Genomic DNA, 23569 nt, shown 5'->3' on the forward strand with positions numbered 1-23569 from the left:
AAGGAAATTTTACATACTACGCATTAACTATTCATATTTATAAAAATCTTATTTTCAAAATTGAAAACCACGTAATTCTAAAAAGAAAAAAAAAGAAGAAGAAGAAAAAAGAACACATCATAAACTGTCTGTTAAAAAAAATGTTATTGCATTAATTAAAGATTGAAGTTAAAATATAATATTCTTTCAAAAAATAAATAATTAAATAGAAATAAAGCATGCTTCATAATTTTTATTTCATTAAAATATAAATGAGAAAAAATGCAATGGCAGAAAATTAGAATACCTACGATATCTCAAAAACAAAACATAAAAGATACAAGAAAAGCAGAGATTTAATGGTCACAGTTTGAAATTATGCTAGGAGACTCCCTAAAAATTCAGAGAACTAAATGAATTCTATAAAAATTGATCAATCATTCATTATAAATTGAATAATTTTTTTAAAAATTTGGAATTTTTTTGAACATTTCCTCAAAAACACTTATCTTTTTTCCGATCTTTCTTGAATCAAAACGTGTGATTCTTATTTTTCAATTATTCTTGTAGTTGCTGTCAACAAAACTTTGATACTTCAATATATTTCACAAAAATCAAACTGAATCTAAATTGCACTACGATTACCTTACAAAATAAAAAGTGAAAAGAAAAACGCATTTAAATAAACAAAAAAAAAACCCTTCAATATTTTATATTTTAAACATCCGATTTCATAAATGCAAACGATTTCACGAAATCTTTCGAATTTCCCTCAACTACAGCGAAGATACAAATAGATCAGCAGCGCCACCCGGCGAACGACAGTTCAACTAAGAGAGGCTGAAGAGCAAAAAGAAGAGAACTTTTTCGCTCTTCTTTTGATGACGTCAAGGGAGGGGGAATGACCAATAGGAGAAGAGACTTCTCCATCAATTTTCATTCTTGTCTGCATCTTTCTGTGGTCAAGGTGACTCTGACTGTCCGTCTGTCTGTCTGTCCATGTTGCGTTACGTTTTTGGAATCGCTTTCTGCGTGTGGGTGTGAAGACGGAAATAAAGAAAATAAAAAGTAATTTACATTCAAGACGTTGCTACGTTACGTTTAAATTGTTCAGTACTTTTATTGCTTATGGATTTAGATGATTTAAAACTGTTTGAAGAAGACACGTCCAAATAAAAAGCTGTTTTAGCTTATAAATGATGAAAACTAAAATGTTTTTTGATGAATAAATATAAAGAAGGTGGAAATAATAAAGAGGGATTTTTTTTTTTTTATGTGACACGAACTTCGTGTAGATTTTAGACGATTCTCAGTTAATTCGGTAGTAATTCTAGAAAACAAGCAATCTTAAAATAAATTTTTTTAAAAATTGTGGCTGTATATGTATGTTTCTTATCTTCCCCTAAAACAAATGGGCCAAATTTAATCAAATTTCCCTATTAGAACAAGATATTGTACGATATCTCCACAATTTTTCCGATATTCTAAATGCCAAAAAATATCTTGAAGATATCGTAACAACGTTGTTAAGCATTTTTGTGCTAATAGGGCTTGCATTTTTATCATTTCAGAAAAGAGCATTGACATTTCAAAGTGCAAAAAGTTAATTAAATGCTCAATAAATTAAAAATTAAAAGAAATTCAGCCGTTTTTACTTTCAGCCGTAATTTATTCCATAAGAAATATTAATTATTCATTCTGTTTTCATTAATTTTCCAAAATCTAATTAGGAATTCAATAGCTGAAGATAATTTTGAAATTAATTAGAATTTATAAATACTCCGTTGCTATGTTTTGTTGAGACTTTAAGGTATTCTACCTTTATTATTATTATTTAATATTTATTTTTCAAAAACTTTTTACCAATACTTATGTTACTTTTAAAAGAATTCTAAAGTTTATTTAATTACACGTTTAACACAATCTGTTTTTTTTTTCCTATTAAAAAAGTTTTGCTTTGTTCTTTAAAAAATTCTTTTCCAAAATTACTTTTAAAAACTCACGTAAATATTGCTTTGAACAGTTTATTACAACAGCACACAATTTCAAAAAGCTACTATATAAATCTAAATGTTTAATTAGAATAAAAATAATAAACATTAAAATATTTCATCATCATTGTTAGTGCTGCATCTTCAGTGAATTAACCAAGTACTATTGAAACTGAGATATAGAAATTTATATAGTGAAAAAACTTTAAAAACAAAAACAGCAATTTTTATCTAATCTTGAAAAAAATGGCTCACATGCAGCTTACGAAACTATTACTATCTACTTTTTAAAGTGTCCAAAAGTTAATTAAAAATCATTCAAGATATTAGCATTTCTCAGCGATATCTTGCAAAAATAATATCTCACAGAAATTATTTTTACATGATATTAAAATCTTAAAAAAATAACTTTTCAATGATACAATTATTTTCTTTTGTACAATCATTGAGATAATTTTAATTAATCTATTCACATTTAATGCTAATATTGTTTCATTTTTGAAAAACAATATGGATGCATGCTAAGAAATGTTGACAGAACACATTAGAAGAATTCTGAAAAAACATAACATTTAAAAGCAGACGATTAATTTTTTGTCAGAAATAACTACTAATTTAGATTATTTTCATGTTTCCATTAATGAAAAAAAAATTATTATTAAATAATCGTCTCAAAACGTTTCTTATAATTCAGAAATTGTGAATAAATTTGAAGCACTTAGATAACAATATTAATAAGATATGAAGAAAATTAATTCTTGCCGTTTTCAAAAAATTGTCTGTTACAATTCATATTCTTATTTTAATAGAAAAACACTTCAAACGATAAATTAATTTTGTGTATTATAATATTGTATGCAAAAGTAGATTTTATTCTAAAAATATTAGAGATGAAAGTATTTTAATCTTTTGCAAAGAGAGATACATCAAATAATAATATATTAAATATCTAAGAAACCATTACATGAGACAGCATCTCGATTATAAAAAATTAAAAGCTTTCAATTAAAACAAAAAATTGAAAGTAAGTAAAAACTCTTTAAGTAAATAAAAACGCTTGAATTTAATGAATAAATTTTTTTTTATGTATTCAGTGCATACTCACATGGCATTCATCAAATCTGGTGCTCCAATTTCATATTGTAATTCATTTGTTATTTTACGGAAATAAAAAAGGCATGATGTCATTGTTCATTTTGAGGCAGCTTGTGGTAAAATGCTAGATGATATGCAATTAGCTATATTGATCGTAACAAAAATTTTACGATTGTTTTTTTTTTTTTTTGCATGGTTTTCGAAAATGACTTTACAAATCGTTTTCTGCATTAAATCTGAGATATACTAGAATTGAGTAAAAATTCCTTAAAATAATAATTTGCAATATATTGCACTAATTTAAGAATTTTTTTTATTAAATGCGCAAGAAATCAAAATAAAAAGGGCAATAATTATATATTTAATAATTCATTATTTATTTGAATATATAAATGATTAATGTTAAATGATTTTTTTAAATGTATAATTAAATTAATTAGCAAAAAATAAAACGTTATTTTCATTGAAAAGTCAGAATTGATTTTAATTTAGAATTCGAAAAAGTAGCTAAATAAAGCTGGCAACTGATGAAATTGGAAATTTGTAAATAAGTTTGGATGAATAGTTATAAACATATTGAAAAGTCTATTCTCGCCCATTTTTTCCCAATCTTCATTTCAACATTTTTTTAATATTTTTTCTTTAGTTAAAATTTGCGTAGAGGCATTATGAAGAAAATTTAAAATGTGCATGTAGCACAGCTTGAATTCATAAACAAACCAACAATCAACTGGGATTTTAAGATTCTAACCATGATCCATTCACAGCACCAAAAAAAGAAATGCAAATGTTATGTAAATATAACCGAAGGTTAAATGAACGTGACACAAAACGCCATCTATTTTTATGTAATGTTTTGTTTTCATTTCGATAGTTATCAATCTGTCAGACAAGAATGGTGACGCATCACTTTTGATTGCATCGTTTTTGACATCTTATTTGACACATCAGTGAATACAGTGTTTTGTTTGTGAAGGTAATAAAAATACTGCAATAATAAATGTGTCGTGGAAGGATGCAAAGGAAAATTTTGGAATCACTTCACTGCTTTTATAGAATATACTAGTTCTTTTTAAGTATATACTATCTATTTGGAATCAGTTCTTTGTTCTAATAGATTAATTATTCTTTTGAATCTAATGTCTGTTTCAGAATATCTTCGTTATCTCTATAAATGCGCTGTTATTTTTAAAATATATAGTCTATTTTAGAATAAATTCAGTGTTTTTATGGAATATACAAATACTTTTTCACTTCATTACGGTTTAAGCATACAACTTTTTAAAAGTCAGGATTGTGTGAAAAAAATCGAAATTGTGCATATCATTTTCATATAATATTGGACTCAAATTTACATGATACACGCCAAACTGACCATAGAAATTGAATATGATACATTTTAAAGGAGTATAAAGAACTTAAAATTATACATTTCCAATTGGGTTTAAATTCGAAGAACATAGTGGAGTTTTGATATCTGTACGTCAATTGTACAGTTGCCTTAAGCGTAAATTTAGGGTTGTATATATGGTATCTTGATACAATTTGAATGTGTTCTGAATTCCAAATTTTTGGACAGACACCAGATTTTTTCACTAGTTTCCAATAACAGAAGCAGCAAAATATCCACAAACCTTTACGCCTCCACCTCCATCTTTAACAGTTGGCATTCGATTTTTTCGTACTGAGCTCTATATTGGGCTTTTCCCTCTCATTTTTTTTATCTGGTAACTCGACTGTTGTGTCTTTATGTTCTGATAACTCATATACGATTTATTCAAGGTTTATCTTTATTGAAAATATTTTTTCTAATTCTATAATAAATTTCTCTGCACTTCTTAATAAATTTTATGCATGATAAACCTCCGATTACTGAAAGTTAACTTGTGAGGAGCTCCTGATTTGGATGCATTTTTAACAGTTTCACATAGTTTCCATTTTTTTTATAATAGCAAATACAAATGAACGTCATACTTTAACAAGTTTTACTATAGTTCTGATGTTTTTGACCTCTTTAAAATGTTCTATGGTTTACTTCCTAATGGAATTTGTTGTAACTTTACAGTGTTCGACCATGCTCACTCCAAATATCGAAATGTAAACAAATTTATATGAAGTAGAAACAATTTCAAAATGCAGACGATATTATTTGACATACATTTCCATTTTTAATAAAAATAAATAACAAAAGATATTGTCTATCAAAAAGAAATGCAAAGCTTTCAAAGATTTATTTCCTTATCTGAGATTTTTTTAAACACTTTTTCAATATTTTTTTTTCAAAAAAAAAAGTATTGAACTATTTTTTTAAGACTATATGTTTTGTTACGGATAAAAAAGGTTTATATGAAAATTTTTGAAGTAAATTCTTTAATATCTAGATAATGCTTTTTAACAGTAAGCTTCAAAAACTTAAGTGTCCAAAAACAAATGTGGATCTTTGTAAGGAATGAACACAATTTAAAAAATTAATTAACAAATTGAGCTCCACCATATTAAATATTTTGTTTATTATATATTCATTAGGATAACAATGTTTTTAATGTCTTAACTACGCCTATACTTTTCAAAACAATACATGATTCTTACAACTGATCGGCATTTTCAAATTAAGGAAAATGTTCTAAGAGTGTATACATTTTTCATTTCTTTCTACAAAAAAACAAATAAAATAAATAATTTTATAAATTAAGATAGAGTTCTTGTTAAATTTTAAAATTAAGAAATGGTTTTTGTAAAATTATTATGCCGATATTTTGTACAGGTGATGAATTATTCCACAAGTAAAATACATTATACATGCAGTAATATTAATATAAAAAGTAATGGTTAAAACTTCTTAAAGTTACTATAATAATTTGACTTTTACCCTAAAGAACCGTCCAAAAATGACTTTAATGAATCGGTATTATATTAGAGAGAAAACTGATTTGAGTTTAAATATAAATACTTCTATTCACAAAATATAGCTTTTGAATTACAAAATTTAACTAATTAAATTCTTCTGCGCCATTTTATAAAATAGTAGCGGCTCTTAATTTTAATACATAATATGCAAATGCATTGGCTAATGCCAATTTATAAAGAAAATAGTTTGAATTTTGATATGACTTTAAATATCAATTCAGATGTTCAAAAATGTTTTCTAAAATATAGATTTTTTTAATGAATAAATCGTTTTTCCTTGCTGCAAACTTAGAACATTCATCAGCTTTATTTGAAATTCAAGCTATTACTTTAGCAGGTTGCAAAAATGTTTAATAATTAATGTAAATGAAAGATACACTCTCATTAATGTTAAAAATACGAATTTATCAAGAAAAATCTAAAAACCAGTAATCCATTCAGTTTAAGTATGCATAACAGAAATGTTTGATATTTCAACGTTTATTTATGTTTAAGAATTCTTTTTTAAAGATTTTTTTTTATTCTTATACTTTTACTTCAAAATATACTTATGAAGTTAAAACACACTTTATGCTTTAAATGTATGTAAATTTGGTTGTTTAATATCCATATTTTACTCTTACGTCAATTTTTTTTATATGGAGTATTCAGAAGTTAAGTAACAGTTATTACTAGGACTAAAATGATGGTAGAAAACAAAGGAACGATCTAGTTTTAAAACGAAATGCAATTTTTGGTGCAATCTATTTGCTAAGGAAAAGCCAAAGATGTTAGAAAGTTACTTTTCTTATAGGCTTCATATTCTGCCATATAATTTACAAAAGGACTTCAGAATGCAATTTAGTAGCAATATAAAACCTCACTAAGGAGTTTACATGTTTTGCATTCTAAAAGCGGTAACGTTTTTCAACAAACTTTATATATGAATATGAATTCTATCTTATAAAAAAACGAATTGTTTTTCTACATGCATTTATCATTTTTAAATGTTCTGAAAAACAATTTCCACTGAAATTGTTTCTCTTACTAATTTGTTTCCAGATTTAATGATTTTTCACGATATATAAAGTTGTATTTATTTCAATTTTTCTTTTAAATAAGCTGTTTATCTATGTTATATATATAATCTATACCCATTCAACATTTATACATTTAACAATAAAATACATATTTAACAATTACCCATTATGACAAAAATATTAACAGAAATGTTTCAATAAACTTTGATCGATTATAACTATAAACTACATTGCTTTTCAATTAAATTCTGACTAATAAACAAGAATCATTATAATTTTACTGGCAACCGGGATTTCAAGATCTATATTACACTATCAAGCAAAACGTTTCCATAATTCTGGAAACTTTAGAGCATAAATATAGACTTCGAGGATATATCGTACTGAACATTCATATCCTAGAATCTCATCTGAAAATATTTTGTAAAAGCCGAAGGAAATAACCATCGAATTTTCACAAAATTAATTTTTAAAAAAATAAGGAATGAAATCTCTGGTTAATAATGCTATTGATGACAAACCAAAATTTTATGGCCATGTCAAACAACTGTTACACTTAAGAAAATCGTAGCGTATAAAAATGTAAAGCACATAATGCCATGTAAAAGGATTCTTCAATTTAATGAATATCATTTTTAAGAAATTAGCAATAATACAGTCGAACTTTGAATTCATGCATTTACTATAAGAAAGTAATTATAAGTAGATGCTAAAATTAAGAATTCGTATCTATGTAGGACAGAATTTTAGAACACATGTTCAAAAATTATTGTGTTATAATTACTATTGTTAAACAATTCATTCAATTATCTTTATACATTTCCAAAACATCCGAAACAATGTTCTTGAAATGTTTCAATAAAAAATATTTAAAATTATTAAAAATTATTTTTTACACTGCCAACTTGTAACTGCTTGTATTGGATTTCGTAATTCTTGATATTTTTCCCGATACATTTAGAAATCAAGTATAAAAAACAATTTTTGTATGTTAAATTTTTTAAAAAAAATGCATATTCGACTAAATAAATTAGAATCCCATGTATTTCATTCTTTGATTTACATAATATTTTTAAAAACTGATTTTTTAATACAGCCATGATAACATATACTAAAATAAATGTACTATTAAATTGTTCACTAAATCACATTAGTAAATAATCGCACATTGTCCACTAAATATCTTTCTTTATTGGACAATGTGCGAATAAAGACAGAATTAGAATTGTATATATAATATTTTTAAGTGTCTGATTAATTGTTTGTTACTTCCAATACACACAGGTAAACAATCAAATTAATTAAAAATATATAACATTTTCCGTGAGTAGTAACACATACTTTAAAAATAATTTTTAAATATAAACCAATAATATTTCCCGTAACAATATAGTTGCGGTGGCAGGTAGGATGGTTAAGAGCTATATAAAGCTAACAAAAACTAATTGTTTTATATTCATCAAATTATTTTCCTTAATTCTATTTAAGCGATGACCTGAAAAGACTTTTCGCTATTGCACAGGCATGCAGCATTAATTATACGTTTTATTATGATAAAATTCTATTTATTTTATTAAATTGTGATAGTAAAAAATTAATTAAAAACGGCTTCTTAATTTTTTGTTTGTTCTCATTCGGAAAATAAACATTTAATTAATCGATTTATTGTTTTCAGAAATCCGATTAGAAAGAGAACTAGACTTGCATATATCTATATAGATTTGTGTAAAAAAAAAATATTTTCCATTTCTTAAATTAAGCTTGATTTCATTCGAGCAAAATATAAATTGTCAACAAAATGATGAAGAAGAATTGAAAATGAACGTAATTTTCTAAAGTATTCTAGAATTGGGATTAAAATTTATGGAATCTTAATGAATAAAAATAATCTCTTTATTGTTTTATCAATTATCTTATTTTTATTCATTTTTATTTTATTTCATTAATGAACTGAATTCTTGTTATTGGTAGTTTAAATGATTGATTGATTTAATTGATTGATATTAAATGATTGATTTAACTCAATTATAGACTCTACAATTTTGTTCGTTTCTATATCCAATTCTGTTAGTTTCTACAAGAATCTATGAACATTCTACAGTTTTAGTTGAATAAAAACGGTATCGCTCTCCTCAAATAACATCAGTTCAATAATTTAATAGTAGATAAATCTAAACTGTCAAAGGATTGATATAAGAATTATTTAATCTAAAATAAACAAATACCAACTTATAAACAGAGATTAACAAAATAGGTTGTATCAAAGATATTATTTTAAAGAACATATTATATAATTGTGCTATTTTATGTAATTAATTTATTTTTGCTTTTTCATTTGTTTGCTGAAATCATGTAAAAATTATAGTGCTCAAATCATGTGCTTATTTCATGGTTTCGGCTCCAAAATAAAACTGACGAATTCTTGATATGCTTAAAATAAACAGCATGAACGGTTGCCATATTCAAGGGAGGGGCTTTGCCTTGTAAATGGCTTAATGTCAAGTAAAAAATTCTATCACACAAAAAAAGCTCCATTCTGACATGTAAAATTAATTAGAATGAGCATACAAGCACTAAGATAAATATCTAGAACTACAATTATCACTCATGAACTACAAAGCTATTAAAAAGAAAATAATAATTGTCGTCACGCCAAAAGTAAAAATTCTCGAAACAAAAAATAATATCTATTGCACAAGCAATTTCGTTTTCATTATATACTTATAAAAGAAATATTAATGACTGAAGCAAAATGGTTTCAAACTTCAGCTAATTTTCAAAATTAATCATTTTATTAATCAAGAATATTGTCTTGTAATCGGAATGGTATATAACAAGATGTATATGACATTTTGATTCTAAAGCCACATGCAGAAAAAAAATTCTGGACAATAAATATTTTTGATGATCTGAATAATACATATATCTTCACTGGACTTCGCTGAACGGAATACTTTTGCTCATAGCATTATTTATTAAGCAGTTAACTAACTGGTTAATACATTATAAGTTAATATGCGTATATTTTTATAAAGGCATTAAGTTAATATGTTATATACGAAGCAGCAGTAAAATTCTTATCTTTTCAAGTAGTTAATTAATTGGTTAATATGTTATAATATGCATATTTTTACATAAAAGCATTAAGTTCATATGTTATATACGAAACAACAGTAAAATTCTAATCTTATTAAGCAGTTAATTAAATGGTTAATATGTTATAAGCTAATATGCATATCTTTATATAAAGGCATTAAATTAATATGTTATATAGGAAATAGCAATAAAATTCTAAACTTATTAAGCAGTTCATTAATTGGTTAAAATGTTATATGCATGTTTTTATGTAAAGGCATTAAGTTATTCTGTTATATCGAAAGAGCAGTAAAATTCTTATCTTAAGAAGCATTTAATTAATTGATTAATATGTTATAAGTTAATATACATGTCTTTATGTAAAGGCATTAACTTAATATGTTATATCCGAAACAGCAGAAAAATTCTAATCTTATTAAACCGTTAATTAATTGGTTAACATGTTATAAGTTAATATGCATGTCTTAATTAATATAAAGGTATTAAGTTATGCAGGCAAGTTAAAAGCATTATGTTATATGCGAAACAGAAGTAAAATTCTAATCTTATTAAGCAGTTCATTAATTGGTTAAAATGTTATAAGTTAATAATGTCTTTATATAAAGCTATTAAGTTAATATGTTATATACGAAACAGCTGTATAATCCAAAATCTTAGGCATGCTATACTATTTTTATTCTTTGACAAAGCATAATCATATCGCAACAAATATATTACTAATATTACTTTTTTAGTATCATACTTACTGTTAATATATAAGAATTTATTATGATTCCCTATGTCTTTTTTATACACAGTTATCATTTTAATCTAGACTAATCATTTTATGACCGCCTTAAATCATTTCTAGTAGAATCTAATCCTGATGAAATTAACTAGAACCGTCCTATCTAATTTTTTTTTTTTTTTTTTTTTTTTTGTGGATTGAAATTTTTTGCTTTTCTAGCATAAAAGAAACTTTAGGTGAATGCGTCAACGTCACTAAACGATAAATATTATAACATCAACATAAATCAATGAAATGCATTTATTATAAACCAATTAACAATTAAATAATTTTAACAATAGAATGTCATTATATAATTTAAATTCAATTATTATTAAAACCCCTTAATATAAACTAGCAAAAAAGATTTGCAATCAAATCAAATTAAATTAAACAATCCAAACGATATTTTATTTAATTTCCAAGGAAGCAAATTCAAATAAAAAAGAAATAATGTTTCAGAAGTTCTTGAAACTGTTTGTAAGAATTGAAAGTTCTTGAAGTTCTTTTAAAAACTTGATTGATAAAATGTATTTTTGTAATTCTACTACTAATTATTCAAGTGCTTAGATTATTCCTTTCTGTTACAACGCTTCAATCAATCAGCTAAGACAGGCTTAATTTAAATATTTTTCGTGTCGGAAAAATAATACATATCTAGTTTTAAACTGTTGAATCGATTGTTTTTATTTTAGAAAATTCCGTTGTAAAACATCAAACTCAAACATGATGACGCTTTGTATAAAAGTTCATGCTCTATTAAATATTAAATTAATGGCTAGAAAAAGAATTAAAAATTTTATAAAAAAGCTTCAGGATTATTTCCTCAAGTATATGACACAATCAATCATTTAATTGTGTTAAAAATTGCCTTCAAAAATGTTTGTAAAATTGTGCCATAGATGTCGTATATCATAAACAATAAAATAAATTGAGGGAATATGTGAAGCAAAATGGTCAGTAATTAGTCTGTGCAGGTCTCTAAATAATCATTATTTTTAGAAATTTAATTCAGAATTTAATTTTCTAAATGATTTAATTAGTTTCGTGTGTAAAATATCTTAAAAATAAAAAAGTGCTTTCCGTTCTTTACTTAAATAAAATTCGTGTTATACACTTTAAACAAGGTCATCGAATATCTGACTTTGTTATTCTGACTAATAAATAAAACTCATTAATTAATTATCATTTTTTTCTTCTTAAAACCGGCAATTTTAAGCATTTACTATGCACTATATGACTTCAAGGTATGTTAGTAGTTTTCAATACGAATTAATACTTGATTTTTGTAGAGGAGAGGTCAATAAATCTAGATCATCAAGAATTTTTTAATTACCTTCGTTTTAAAAATTAAAAAAAAAACAAATATTAATTTTTCACGATTGTTTAGATTAGAATTTTTCAAGATTGTTTTCTTTGCATATCAGGATTTTCTTATAGCAAAAACAGATAAGTTAAAAAGCCAGTGTGCTTTAATGAATGATAAAATAAAAAGCATTAGCTAAATATGCTTAAATAGGATAATGTATTGAAAAGTTTCATTTATAATTAGATGATTTTAGGTTCTTCAAGGCTTAATGGAACGAATATTGATTCCTTTAGAATCTCGATCTACAATTTCAGAAACACTATGATATGTGAAACATTCTGGTTGGATGAAGAATTTTTCACATTTAACCCACCTATAACTGATTAATCTCTCTGTATACTATTTAAATCTTTTGTATCCTGGCAGAATAATCGCTTTAATCGTACTTGTATTTTCCTAATATGATCGTTTTTGCTGACGATATACTCAAGTACACCAATAATGCATTTTAGATCATAAGCAATATGTGACAGCTAAAGTGAAAAATTAAATTTTTAATTAAATTATTTCAATTAATTAAAATTTCTTACTCCTTTGTCTGGGATTATTATGTATCAAACCATTGCGGCTAAGGCAAGAATAAAATAAAAAAGTTACTGGTAAATTAATTCTGGATATAAAGGATTAAAACAATGCAGACAGAAATTAAATATTTAATATAATCAAACGGGGAAATTGAAGTTATATGAAAACAAATTCTTCTAATCGTTCAGTATGAAACTCTTGTTGTCAGAATACCATGGTAGAGCAGGGCTGTCACACTTTCTGAAATGTCTTATACCGAAAACATATTATAAAGAATACAGCATTACATGACGGTTGACAATATTTTTGGAGTGCATATAGGCAAGGCTATCTTAAAAAATTAGAGTGCTTTGTGTTAATTTGGCACCCTTTAAGAGGAGTAACAATATATCAAGATAAAGAAACCTGATATAATAATTAATATTATAAAGTATATGCAATAATTAATATTATAAAGTATATGCAATAATTAATATTATAAAGTATATGCAATAATTAATATTATAAAGTATATGCAATAATTAATATAATAAATCATAAAAGTATATGTAAGTATATTCAAATAGAAACTAAGTGTATGAATGCTTATGGCCCAGCGAAAATGTCTACGTAAAATTGAGGACACGAAAAAACCCACCTAATCTCTGTTCACCAGCTTATAATTTTGCATTTTCAAAATAAGATTTTGTAAGTTATCTCCTGCCATCTGTGATCAAATACGTGCTTAATATTAACCCTTTATTTCGCATGGTTACTCAGAAGCAATGTGTTTTCATTGGCTCTTACAGGAAAGCAATGCTTTAAATGGATATTGTATGTCTGACTTGGTGATAATTAAAATAAATTAACATAAATTTCAAAACAATTAATTAAAAAAATTTGAAAGAAAGCTTAAATTTATTATATATACCCGGCTTATTTAATATGTAATAATAATAAAAAAAATTGCTACAACTTTTCATCGCTTACAAGTTTTAGAATTAATATAATAAAACACAAAAAAGTAATTTGTGCTTTATTTAATAGATTTATATGTTCAAAACTATATTTGTTTTGTCCAAAATTAAAATAAAATCAGTCTAGCAAATTTTCAGGCATCTTTAGGTCACAATTCTGTTTATCCCATGGATAAGACGACCTTGAACCTACAGAAAAGTCTTGCTAATGAAATCAATCGATTCGGTACCTACATTCTCGAAAGCGCGTGAAATCTTACCTCATTCTAAGAGACCGCCGACTGCTGGCCCTCCGAAGGGGGTCTGGGGGAGACCCAGACAATGACCGTCGTTTCTCCATGAGACGAACTAACTATTCACTAACTGTCACACTTTCGTTGCTCCCATCTCCTTCCTTGGCACACACTCAGACACACACCGAACGATTTGACGCGAGCGAAGACTACTGCCTCTGCACTCACTCAGAGAGAGTGTCCGAGGACCAATTACTTAATCAAAAAAGGACGGACAGAAATAACAGAGCTCGGCGGAGAAGTTCTCTTTTGTTTGCTTTTGCTAAACACTCCTTGTGTTTGGAGTGAATGAGCTGTATTTCTATGGCGCGAGAACCCTATTTGTCCAAACATGCGTTTCGCATGTTCTCAGGAATTGAGAGGTTTAATGTCATTCGTAAATTTTTATTTGAAGAATTCAGGTATAAAAACAAGGAGACACTTATATTTTTTTGTGATTGTAAGGTTTTATAGCATCAACTTTTAGCTTAGGGGACGCAGTTTTATGTTTAATTATATTAATGCCCCGGCTTGTAGCAATACTATGGTTATATTGGGGCGGCCTTTCTGATTTTGAATCACTGTTAGATGATGAGGGAACTATTAGATGATAGACTAAACTGGAGACCCTTCTCCAAACTTCTGCACAACACCAATGGGAGGAACATTTAGTTGGGACGGATTTAATGTGCCCCTGACATAGAAATTTTGCAATTAGTATACCCTTCCTTCATAGTAGTTCTTCTTATATAGTGGTTCTTCAATGGAATCGGGTTTCGTACCTTAAACTTTGCGACCCAGTAGTCTAGACCTTACAACCAGGCCACCGCAGCCTAGTGGTAAAGTCTCAACCCAATGTTTCATGACATTTGTTTGAAAAACGAAAATAGCGATAAAATGTTATCAGGATTAAACGTTCAATTACTAGACAGCTGCAGAAAAACGACACATCTAAAATTTATTTTTCTTTGCCTGGAAAATTTGAAATATCAGACTCTCATCACTCCCCCCCCCCCTTCCCTCCATATTTTTTACTTGAGTTGGACAGTGCCTATATGGTGACAATACCTGAGCAAATTCACTTGTCCATCAGCAATCAGTATTAAACTTAAATAATTAAGTTAAATGTAACGTTTTTTACGAACATAAAATAAATATAAATAAATTTGACTTCCTAATTAATAAATTGATTATTATTATTTATCACTTATTTCAATATAAGATAATTTATTGTTTTTTAATTAATGAAAAATTTGCATAAAAAAGCCAAAAAGACCCTATAATTTCCAATTTTATTTATAAAAGGAAGTGTTTCTGTATATACCTCCGATGTCAAGATAAATCTATCATGTTTACAGCCATAAAATTTGGCACATAATAGGCCATAATGATGACTCAATGCACTCAAAACCAAAATTTCAAGATAGAAAATGTTTTATTTAATGCTTTGTGTTTTTCGTATGCTTCTTTGCATACTTTTGATCAAAGTTCGTTTCCGCTTGTCGTAGTAAATCCAAAGTGATCTTTGTGAGATTTTCTCGAATACTCTTCAATAAAGGCCTTGTCTTCCTTAATCCGCATTAAATTGAGGATTTGGGGTAAGGTCGCGAAAGCCTTGCTTGGCAGTGGCGAACAGTAGTTATGAAACATAGATCTTTGGCTTGAATATAGCATTTTTAAAGAATCTATTACTTTTTTCAGACCGATTGAAACCGAAATTTGACAAGGAACTACAGTTGTAGTCACAAAATAACATACTGAATTTCATTGATTTAAATCACTAGTTATTGTACAAACATGCATAAAAAAGTGTAGACCGTCATACGGTCAAAAATTTGATAGGTTTGGTTCAATTATATTTTAAATATTAAACATTTGTACCAAATTTAATCTATCAAGCTCTTTGCTTTTTGTAAGTATTGAGTTTGCTTGTACTCGAACAGCCAGACAGACCGACTTCTTATGAATGGATTTCGTTGAAAATTTGATAGAAATCTGCAAATTTACAAATTTGGAAGTAATTTAAAATACCAAATTTCATCCGTTTAGCTTAAAGTGGCTTTGAGTTATTTTGTTCACAGTTATTTAAAACACAAAAATTATTAAAAAATAAGATGAATTAAATTAAAACATTAAAAGCAAGCCAAGAATTAAAAGTAAGATATCATCCATACAAATAGGTATGTGCGAACTAATAACACTACGAATTTTGATGCCACTTATTTAAAATTCTAGAAATCAGAAGTGGAGTAAAACTGAGCAAAAATCCCCTGAAAGGATATTTTAAGCCAGTAAGAATACAGAAAGTGGGATTGTAAGTCTACAAGGTTGAGAATCACTGTGCTACATTCGAACAAAATATGAGTAGGTATCGGATGGTAATTTTATTTTTATCTCAAGCAATACATACAATGAAATACGAATTGGCAAATTAGAAAATTTTAAATTTATTCAACTATAAATATACATGTTTGATTGTTACATTTACAGCATAATTCATTCATGAATTTCTTAATCTCAGCAATGCATTTAAGTTTCTTATCTCACGAAACACTTCGAATCACGGTTTTGTTGTTGTATTATCTTGCATATCTTAAAGAAGTCGAAAGTTAAAACACGCTCGTAAAGCTAGCCTATCTCTCCTGTGCAGTGTTATTGAGCTCTGAATTCTCATTACGGACGCGTTGGCTCGGAATAAATAGTTGTTGCTGAATTTCAGATCTGTTTAAAATACAGGAGTTAATTAGAGCTCGACATATAAACAACAATCTCTCGCTTTATAAAGGACTTAAGATAACGACAGTTTATTGTTAGAACTAAAAGGAAAAACTTGTAAGACTTTTTAAACTCTCATTGTTTTCTTATACTTTGGAGAATGTATCTTAATATTGTTTGAAACAGTATATTTTAATTTCATGGAATTCGTTATAAAATTGGTGAAAGGAAAATAGAATAAAAATGTTAGAGTAAAGAAATTAGGAACAAATTATAGTTTCGAATTATATTTCTGATGAAATTAGTCTATACATGAACCCAGTTTATAATTCTAACTCCATCCTTTTTTTTCTTCAGTTTAAGTTTCTGCTGACGGTTTAAGCCTTCTGCAGGTTAAACTCGACATTTGACTGAACCAAAAGTAAGGAAGAGCTCTTTGTTCTTTATTTATTAATTTTTTTATCAAATTAACAAACAAACATTAACAATTAAACAGGTTTTATGGTACTTGTATATTAAGCGCATAGCCAGAGATCACTTGCTAATACGTTCTTTCATAACTATTGTTCGCGAATGACATGTAGTATATATATTAGAGTATAGTATATATATTAGCATGTAGTATAATATATATATATATATATATATATATATGTAATGATATTTTAAACTCTTAATTTCAATTTAATTAATTTATAAGATTTTATCTTAATTTAGCTCATAGTAACTTCATTCTAAAAATATTCTCTTATTTCTTGATACAATTCCACTTTCTCTGCTTAATTAATTCAAGATGAGCTTTATAAAATTGCTTAGTCAGCTAAACGCCGATATTTTCACACGCTCGGCGTGAAGGGGTAAAAAATGTCCAGTAAGCACATTCTTTCTTAAAAGATCCCTGTGTTTCCCTTACACGTGATTGACATACGTCAGAAATCCCTATCAGAATCTTATTAATATATTGGCACTGTGAAGAAATATTTTCCCTGTCAAAATCTAAGGTTATATAAGGCGAGGGATAATTTATTTCGGCCCTTTTTTCCCCACTCTGGCTTTTGTCTGCGCTGTGGCGGACGTCTTGTCCGCGTCTCTGCTTGTAAATAATTACGCTTTCCCGATGGATATTAAAAAGAATTTTAAAATGTAAAAGGAATCTCTTCACTGTCTTCAAACTGCATCATGCTTCACAACAAATAATATTACATATTAAAAAGCCGACAGGATTCGAATTTGTTACATATATATGCATAAGTATATATATTAGAGATTATGTGAGAAAGCTGCAGGAGGATAACTCTCGCTAATTTATAATAATACTAATTCCACATCTAAAAATGAAAACCATTTTGAAATAATTTTGAATACCTTATGTTGCAACTTAACAATTGCACATCGTAATTATCGGCTATTCAAATGAAAGAGAATTTCAATGCACTTCTGAGCTTGTTTTATAGAAATGGAGTCTACAAAATTAAGTTCAAATAAAGGCAAGTATAATCTTACGTCTGGAACTATGTCATATTCACACCGATATTTAATATTAATTATCCATAGGAAAAGTATCCTTCCCCCCCCCCAAATTCTGTGTTCATGAAAGGTATTTAATAAATGAACTTGCAGTTTGAAAACTAAATTCTTGGCTCTATTCACCCACGGCTAAACAACTGCTGATATGGTGCGGAAGTTTGGAGAGAGAAGTTGCTAGCTCAGGTATCGTCCTCATCATCTGATCGTGGTTAAAAATTCTGAGATCATCCGAACACAGCTTTAATCTTGCTTTAACCCATTCAAGAAGGATTCCACACTATGTGAGCAAAAGATTTCTGATACCCCCCCCCCAAAAAAAAAAGACAGCACACAATATGTGATATTGGATTACAAGTATCAATTACTATGGAATTTCAGCTTCTGAGGTTCGTTAAGGCTCCAAAAAAAAATGTGCCATATCGAATGGGCTAAAGCGGGATGTTAATATAACTAAACTAATTTCATTATTACACAGACAATTTTCGGACTTGCATCATTTTAACTTTTCTTATGAAATTAGAAAAATAAAATTCTGTAATTTTATTTTTTCATTAAAATAACTTATGTCTTTTTCCTCCACTACTAACATTACTTTGTCTCTGTCAGAGGCATACGAACGCCATTTTGTAAACGTTTTGAATCCCTGACATAGAGAATTGACGGCCATCTATTGCTTTGGAAAAACTAATCCTCAGAGAATTCCCAGCCTCAGTTGGTGAATTTGGTATTCACTGGATGTATCTTGGCGTTGTTATCTCATCAGGTTCTAAATCTCGTTGGAAGACTCGAATGGAATGTGATCGTTCGAGAAAATCTTTATAGATTTGAGCAAAATAAGTAATTTGATGAAATGGTATTTTCGGTTCTCTAAACACATAAATTCAATTATAAAACCTAGAATTTAAGACCAATGTTAAGCATTTTCCTATGACTTGGCGAATTGTTTTTCCACGGGAATTAAACCTTTTTGCCTTCAAGTGTTGAAAATAAATAACTTTTTATATTGTTAGAGCGACAGAAAAAAGATTTATTTGAAAAATAATAATTATAAAACTTTACTATAGTGTTGATACATATAGTTGGACACAAAAAATTTAATTTATTGGAGCGCAAACTTACATCAAAGCGACTTTTGGAATGGTACAAAGCAAAGAACAATTAACAAAAAAAATGTGTCTTACCACAATACACAGTTCTTACAAACTACACAAAAACTGCTCATAAATTTTATACTTAAAATAACACTTCTCAGCATTAAAAGTTTTTATGTGCTTTATATTTCAAAATTACGAGTTTGGGTTGAAATAAATTTTTACAAAAATAAGAATAGAAAAAGAAACCACAGCAGATAATAGTTACGAGTCAAGATGTCATAAAAACCGTGAGCAGAGTGTCGGGAAACTAATGCAATCCTGTTTTTCTCAATCATGTCCCTCGCTTTTGTGCAATCTTCTTCAATTTTATGAAGCATTTCCCAAACTTCACGTATAAAAAAATCTAGTGGGAAAAAAAAATTAAACGAAGTCTGCACCGGAGGTAGTAAAATAAGGCAAGCGACGAAGAATCACACTTAGGTTTCGCTCCGCTGGCGATAATCCTCGGCGGGAAAATTTTTATTCTTAGCGTCTTCTTTTAGAATCCTTTTAAATGGAAATCACAAGGCAGGAAATAATGCTGGAGATTTAGTAATTGAATAGCATTCTAAATAATATGTGGGCATCACATTCAAAGTGATGCCGAGGAAAGTCTCTTAACTGATTTCTTTGTACTTTCTCATATATGTAGTATAGAGAAGGTATAGTAATCATAAAAAAATGAATTCGAGTTTTTGACGAATCTTCATAATTTAGACCTCTCTACTAAAAATGCATTTTTGGAAAATGTCCTCTGTCTTTCTGTGACAAAGATAACTCAAAAAATCTTTGAGCTACACGATTGAAATGTGGTATATAGTTTTTACACCAAATTTGTAGATATCTATCAAATTTTGCGCCAAATCCATTCATAGGAATTCTATCTGTCCGGCTGTTCGAATATAAGTTAATATGATAACTACAAAACGAAGAGAGCTAAATAGATAAAATTCGGTACACAGATTTACGTCTATCTTATAGACTCCTTTCAAAGTTTGAGCCAAATCCAACAAGGGATTTACTATCTATCAGTCTGTATTTTTAGAAGCATATAAACGCGATAACTCAAAATTGCAGTGACTTAAATATGCCAAATTAGGTATAAATTTTGTGCCATATCTTTGTTTCAATCGATTGAGAGAAACGTGTTTAAAGCACAAATTGGAGATTCGATTATTATTTACCGTATGCTAGGAATTAATCGCCAAAAAACGCCAAAAATCACACGATAGATTCAATAAAAATGCTAAACTCACGCTAACAGTTGATATTACATGACTATTGTACGTCAGTGTCATGCAAGGTGTTCTCTGGTATGACATGTTTATTGGAAAAATCCTCCTTAATTTTTAATTAATTAAAATTCTAATTAAAATTTCAAAAAACTCATTCCAAGGTACACATTCCTACTCTCCAAAGTATAAAACTGCAATATTTGGTAGCTGCAGGTCAAACGGTCTGATGTGCCAACATACGTACACACTTTCTATTTTATTATTAGTAGAGATAATTATTCAAAAGTTATCGCGGAAAAAAGCCAAAATTCAACTTAATTTTAATTAATTAAAACTCTAATTGAATTTTCCAAAACTCACTTCGAGGTGCACATTCCCACCTTCTAAGATATAAAAGCGCCAAATTTAGTAGTTGTAGATCAAATGGCCTGGTATCTAAGTCTATATATATATGGTTTAAATGTAAATAATTACTTGAGCCAATAAGTATTTTAAAACTTATTAATAATTTCTTTAAAAACTTTCCGAGTGTTTCCTTACATGTTTGAGCCAGCAAATTTCTTTTATATAGCAGATGCATCGGATTATTTACGTTCATATGATTAAATAATGATCCTATATTGATAAATTACAGAAGGTAACTTTTTTCCAAAAATTTAAACTCTGGAAATCGTGATTCGAACCAGTTTTAAATCTGAAAATATTTTTCTGCATGATGCAGTTTTATATCATGATAAATAATTACGCATTGTTACATCTTTTTAAAGTTAATAAATTATTATTTATTCCATGCTATTTCTTATCATATTGATTCCAGGCCTGAATCTGCTCATTTACATATGTTTGTTCTATTTCAACCAAATTCTTTTTCCATTTTTGTTCTATTATGTTCTATTTCAACCAAATTCCATTCAAAACGTTTTTCATGTATATAATCAGATTCACCCATGCCTCAACACAATAACTGTGTAAAGTCCTCTTTTTTTTTTTTTTTTTTTTAATCGAATGCGTGTTTTCGCAGAACGAAAAAGGACACAATATCACTGCATAGCATTGGACCATAATCAGTTCAACAACGTGTGAGGAGAAGTTATCAATGAATTGTGAAGAAATGTGTTTTTTCCCTTTGAAAATCATCATATAAGTTTGATTATAAGATTAATTTGTCTTTTTTTAAAAAAACATAGAAAACTTGTTATTTAAGCTAGATTTATTTTACTAAATAGAACTTATATCATTATAAACAAATCAAGATCATCGTGAAAAAAAAAAGACAAACGATAAGAGAGAGAGAATTTAATTTGCAGAAGATTTTATGCTTATTTTAATTCAGACAAACTCTGAACTTTTTACCTACTTAATCGGCTCGATTTATAAGGACACTGATAAAAGTGAAACTCAAATAGCGATTATAAAACTAAAGTAAGTTTCTGTATCCAAATTTTTCAAATTTATTGATTCTTTCTAGAAAAAAATTTATGAATTTCTCTCATCAAAATAAACTAAGGATAAGAATTCCTAAACAAGTGAAATGAATTTTTCATTGATATAAACAATTTATAATCGAGGTTTAAAGAAGAGAGAAAAATAAAATATGTGATTCGTAAAGAATATTTTTTTAAATCTTAGAACCGATATTTTCTTATGACGTTATATAATGTGAAAAATATCTTTATAAATCTGTGAAAAAAATTAAATTTATATTATAGATCCAAACCAAGATAAAAATCGAAATGGTATTTGAAAAGAGAAGTAAATGAAATAATAATTTTTGAACTTTAAGTTTTATCGCATAAATCCGTAGCTTAGTGTTTTTAAAATTTATTTTATTTAAAATTATCTCACAGAAAATGGGATCCTTGCAATATAATCTTATCATTGAGATCTGTGGTGATCATTCATTTATTCAGAATCTTCTGTTTTGAATAAGAATTCGAAAACAGAAAAACTTCGTTGTTCTGAATTGGCCAATAGCCAAGAAACTAATTTTTAAACGAGTTAAAAAAATCTTACAAATTGATAAATGAGAGCGTTATATCATATAATTTGCATTATTAAAATTTAGTGACTAACTACTACTCGTTAATTATTATAAATTTTAAGATCACCAAGTTTTCGTTAAAAAAATGCTTATAAAAATTCAAATTAAAAGGATATCAGACGAAAACATTAAAGCTGAAGAATGACGTTAAATTTTATGATATTTGTGGTAAATTTTGCATTATATTAAAGGGAAATAAGAAGAAAGCTAAAATTTTGTATGCAAGTTGATCATCATCATTAACTCACATCAATAAGCTATGTTATTATATCATAATTGCATAAATTAATGTGAGTTGAGGAAGCATTAGACAATTTATGTTCGACTATTCTATTATAAACCTAAAAGCTAATTATTATTATTCCAGCATTTAAAGGGCTATATTTAAATAATGACTGTATGAAAATTTGTGTAAAATCTTTCGAACCTTACAATGACCCCTATGTTTTAAATAAGTTTTAAAAGATTTTGTTAATAATTTTAATAGCATGCTTTTAAAAAAAAATATGTTAAGAAGACAAGTCTGAATGTAAATGTCAACGCAACATGGAGTTTTTGGAAGCTATATTTTTCTGACTTATGAAGGAAATAATAAAAAATAAAGCATAGATTTTTTTTAAGGATCTTTAAAATTTTCTTCGGTGATTTCAGATTTTAATTTTTTTTATAATAATTCTTAAATTAAAAACATTTAATCAATAACAAACTAACTTCTTCATATGAATGTTCGCCATTAGATCCATGAATTTTAATAATTAACGTTCCACAATCAGTCACTTAAATCTTAAAGCCGTCATGTTGACGAAAGTTTATCATAAATATGATGCCAAATTATAACTAAAAATCTTTTGGATCGAGTTTTGGAAACGGTGGCATCATCCATACATTCAAAACGTGGCAATGGTTCGATAAATTACTAGTACAGAGCCTTTTATTTTAACTC

At 27.4% G+C, this 23569-nt stretch overlaps 1 protein-coding gene across 6 annotated transcripts in view; it reads right to left on the bottom strand.

Moving 5' to 3' along the window:
- Positions 1–23569, bottom strand: part of LOC129981562 (mucin-17-like) — a 307915-nt gene that overhangs the window by 257715 nt on the left and 26631 nt on the right. For 5 of the 6 annotated variants that reach the window (XM_056092446.1, XM_056092454.1, XM_056092453.1 and 2 more), the window contains exon 1: positions 13964–14132. The exons of the other annotated variant lie outside the window; for it this stretch is intronic. In XM_056092446.1, coding sequence (XP_055948421.1) covers positions 13964–14043 — 80 coding nt within the window. In that variant the 5' untranslated portion in view covers positions 14044–14132. Of the gene's footprint in view, positions 1–13963; positions 14133–23569 lie in introns of those variants that run through there. 6 annotated transcript variants of the gene reach the window in all.

Source organism: Argiope bruennichi, chromosome 8 (assembly GCF_947563725.1).
Source record: "Argiope bruennichi chromosome 8, qqArgBrue1.1, whole genome shotgun sequence".
NCBI lineage: Eukaryota > Metazoa > Arthropoda > Arachnida > Araneae > Araneidae > Argiope > Argiope bruennichi.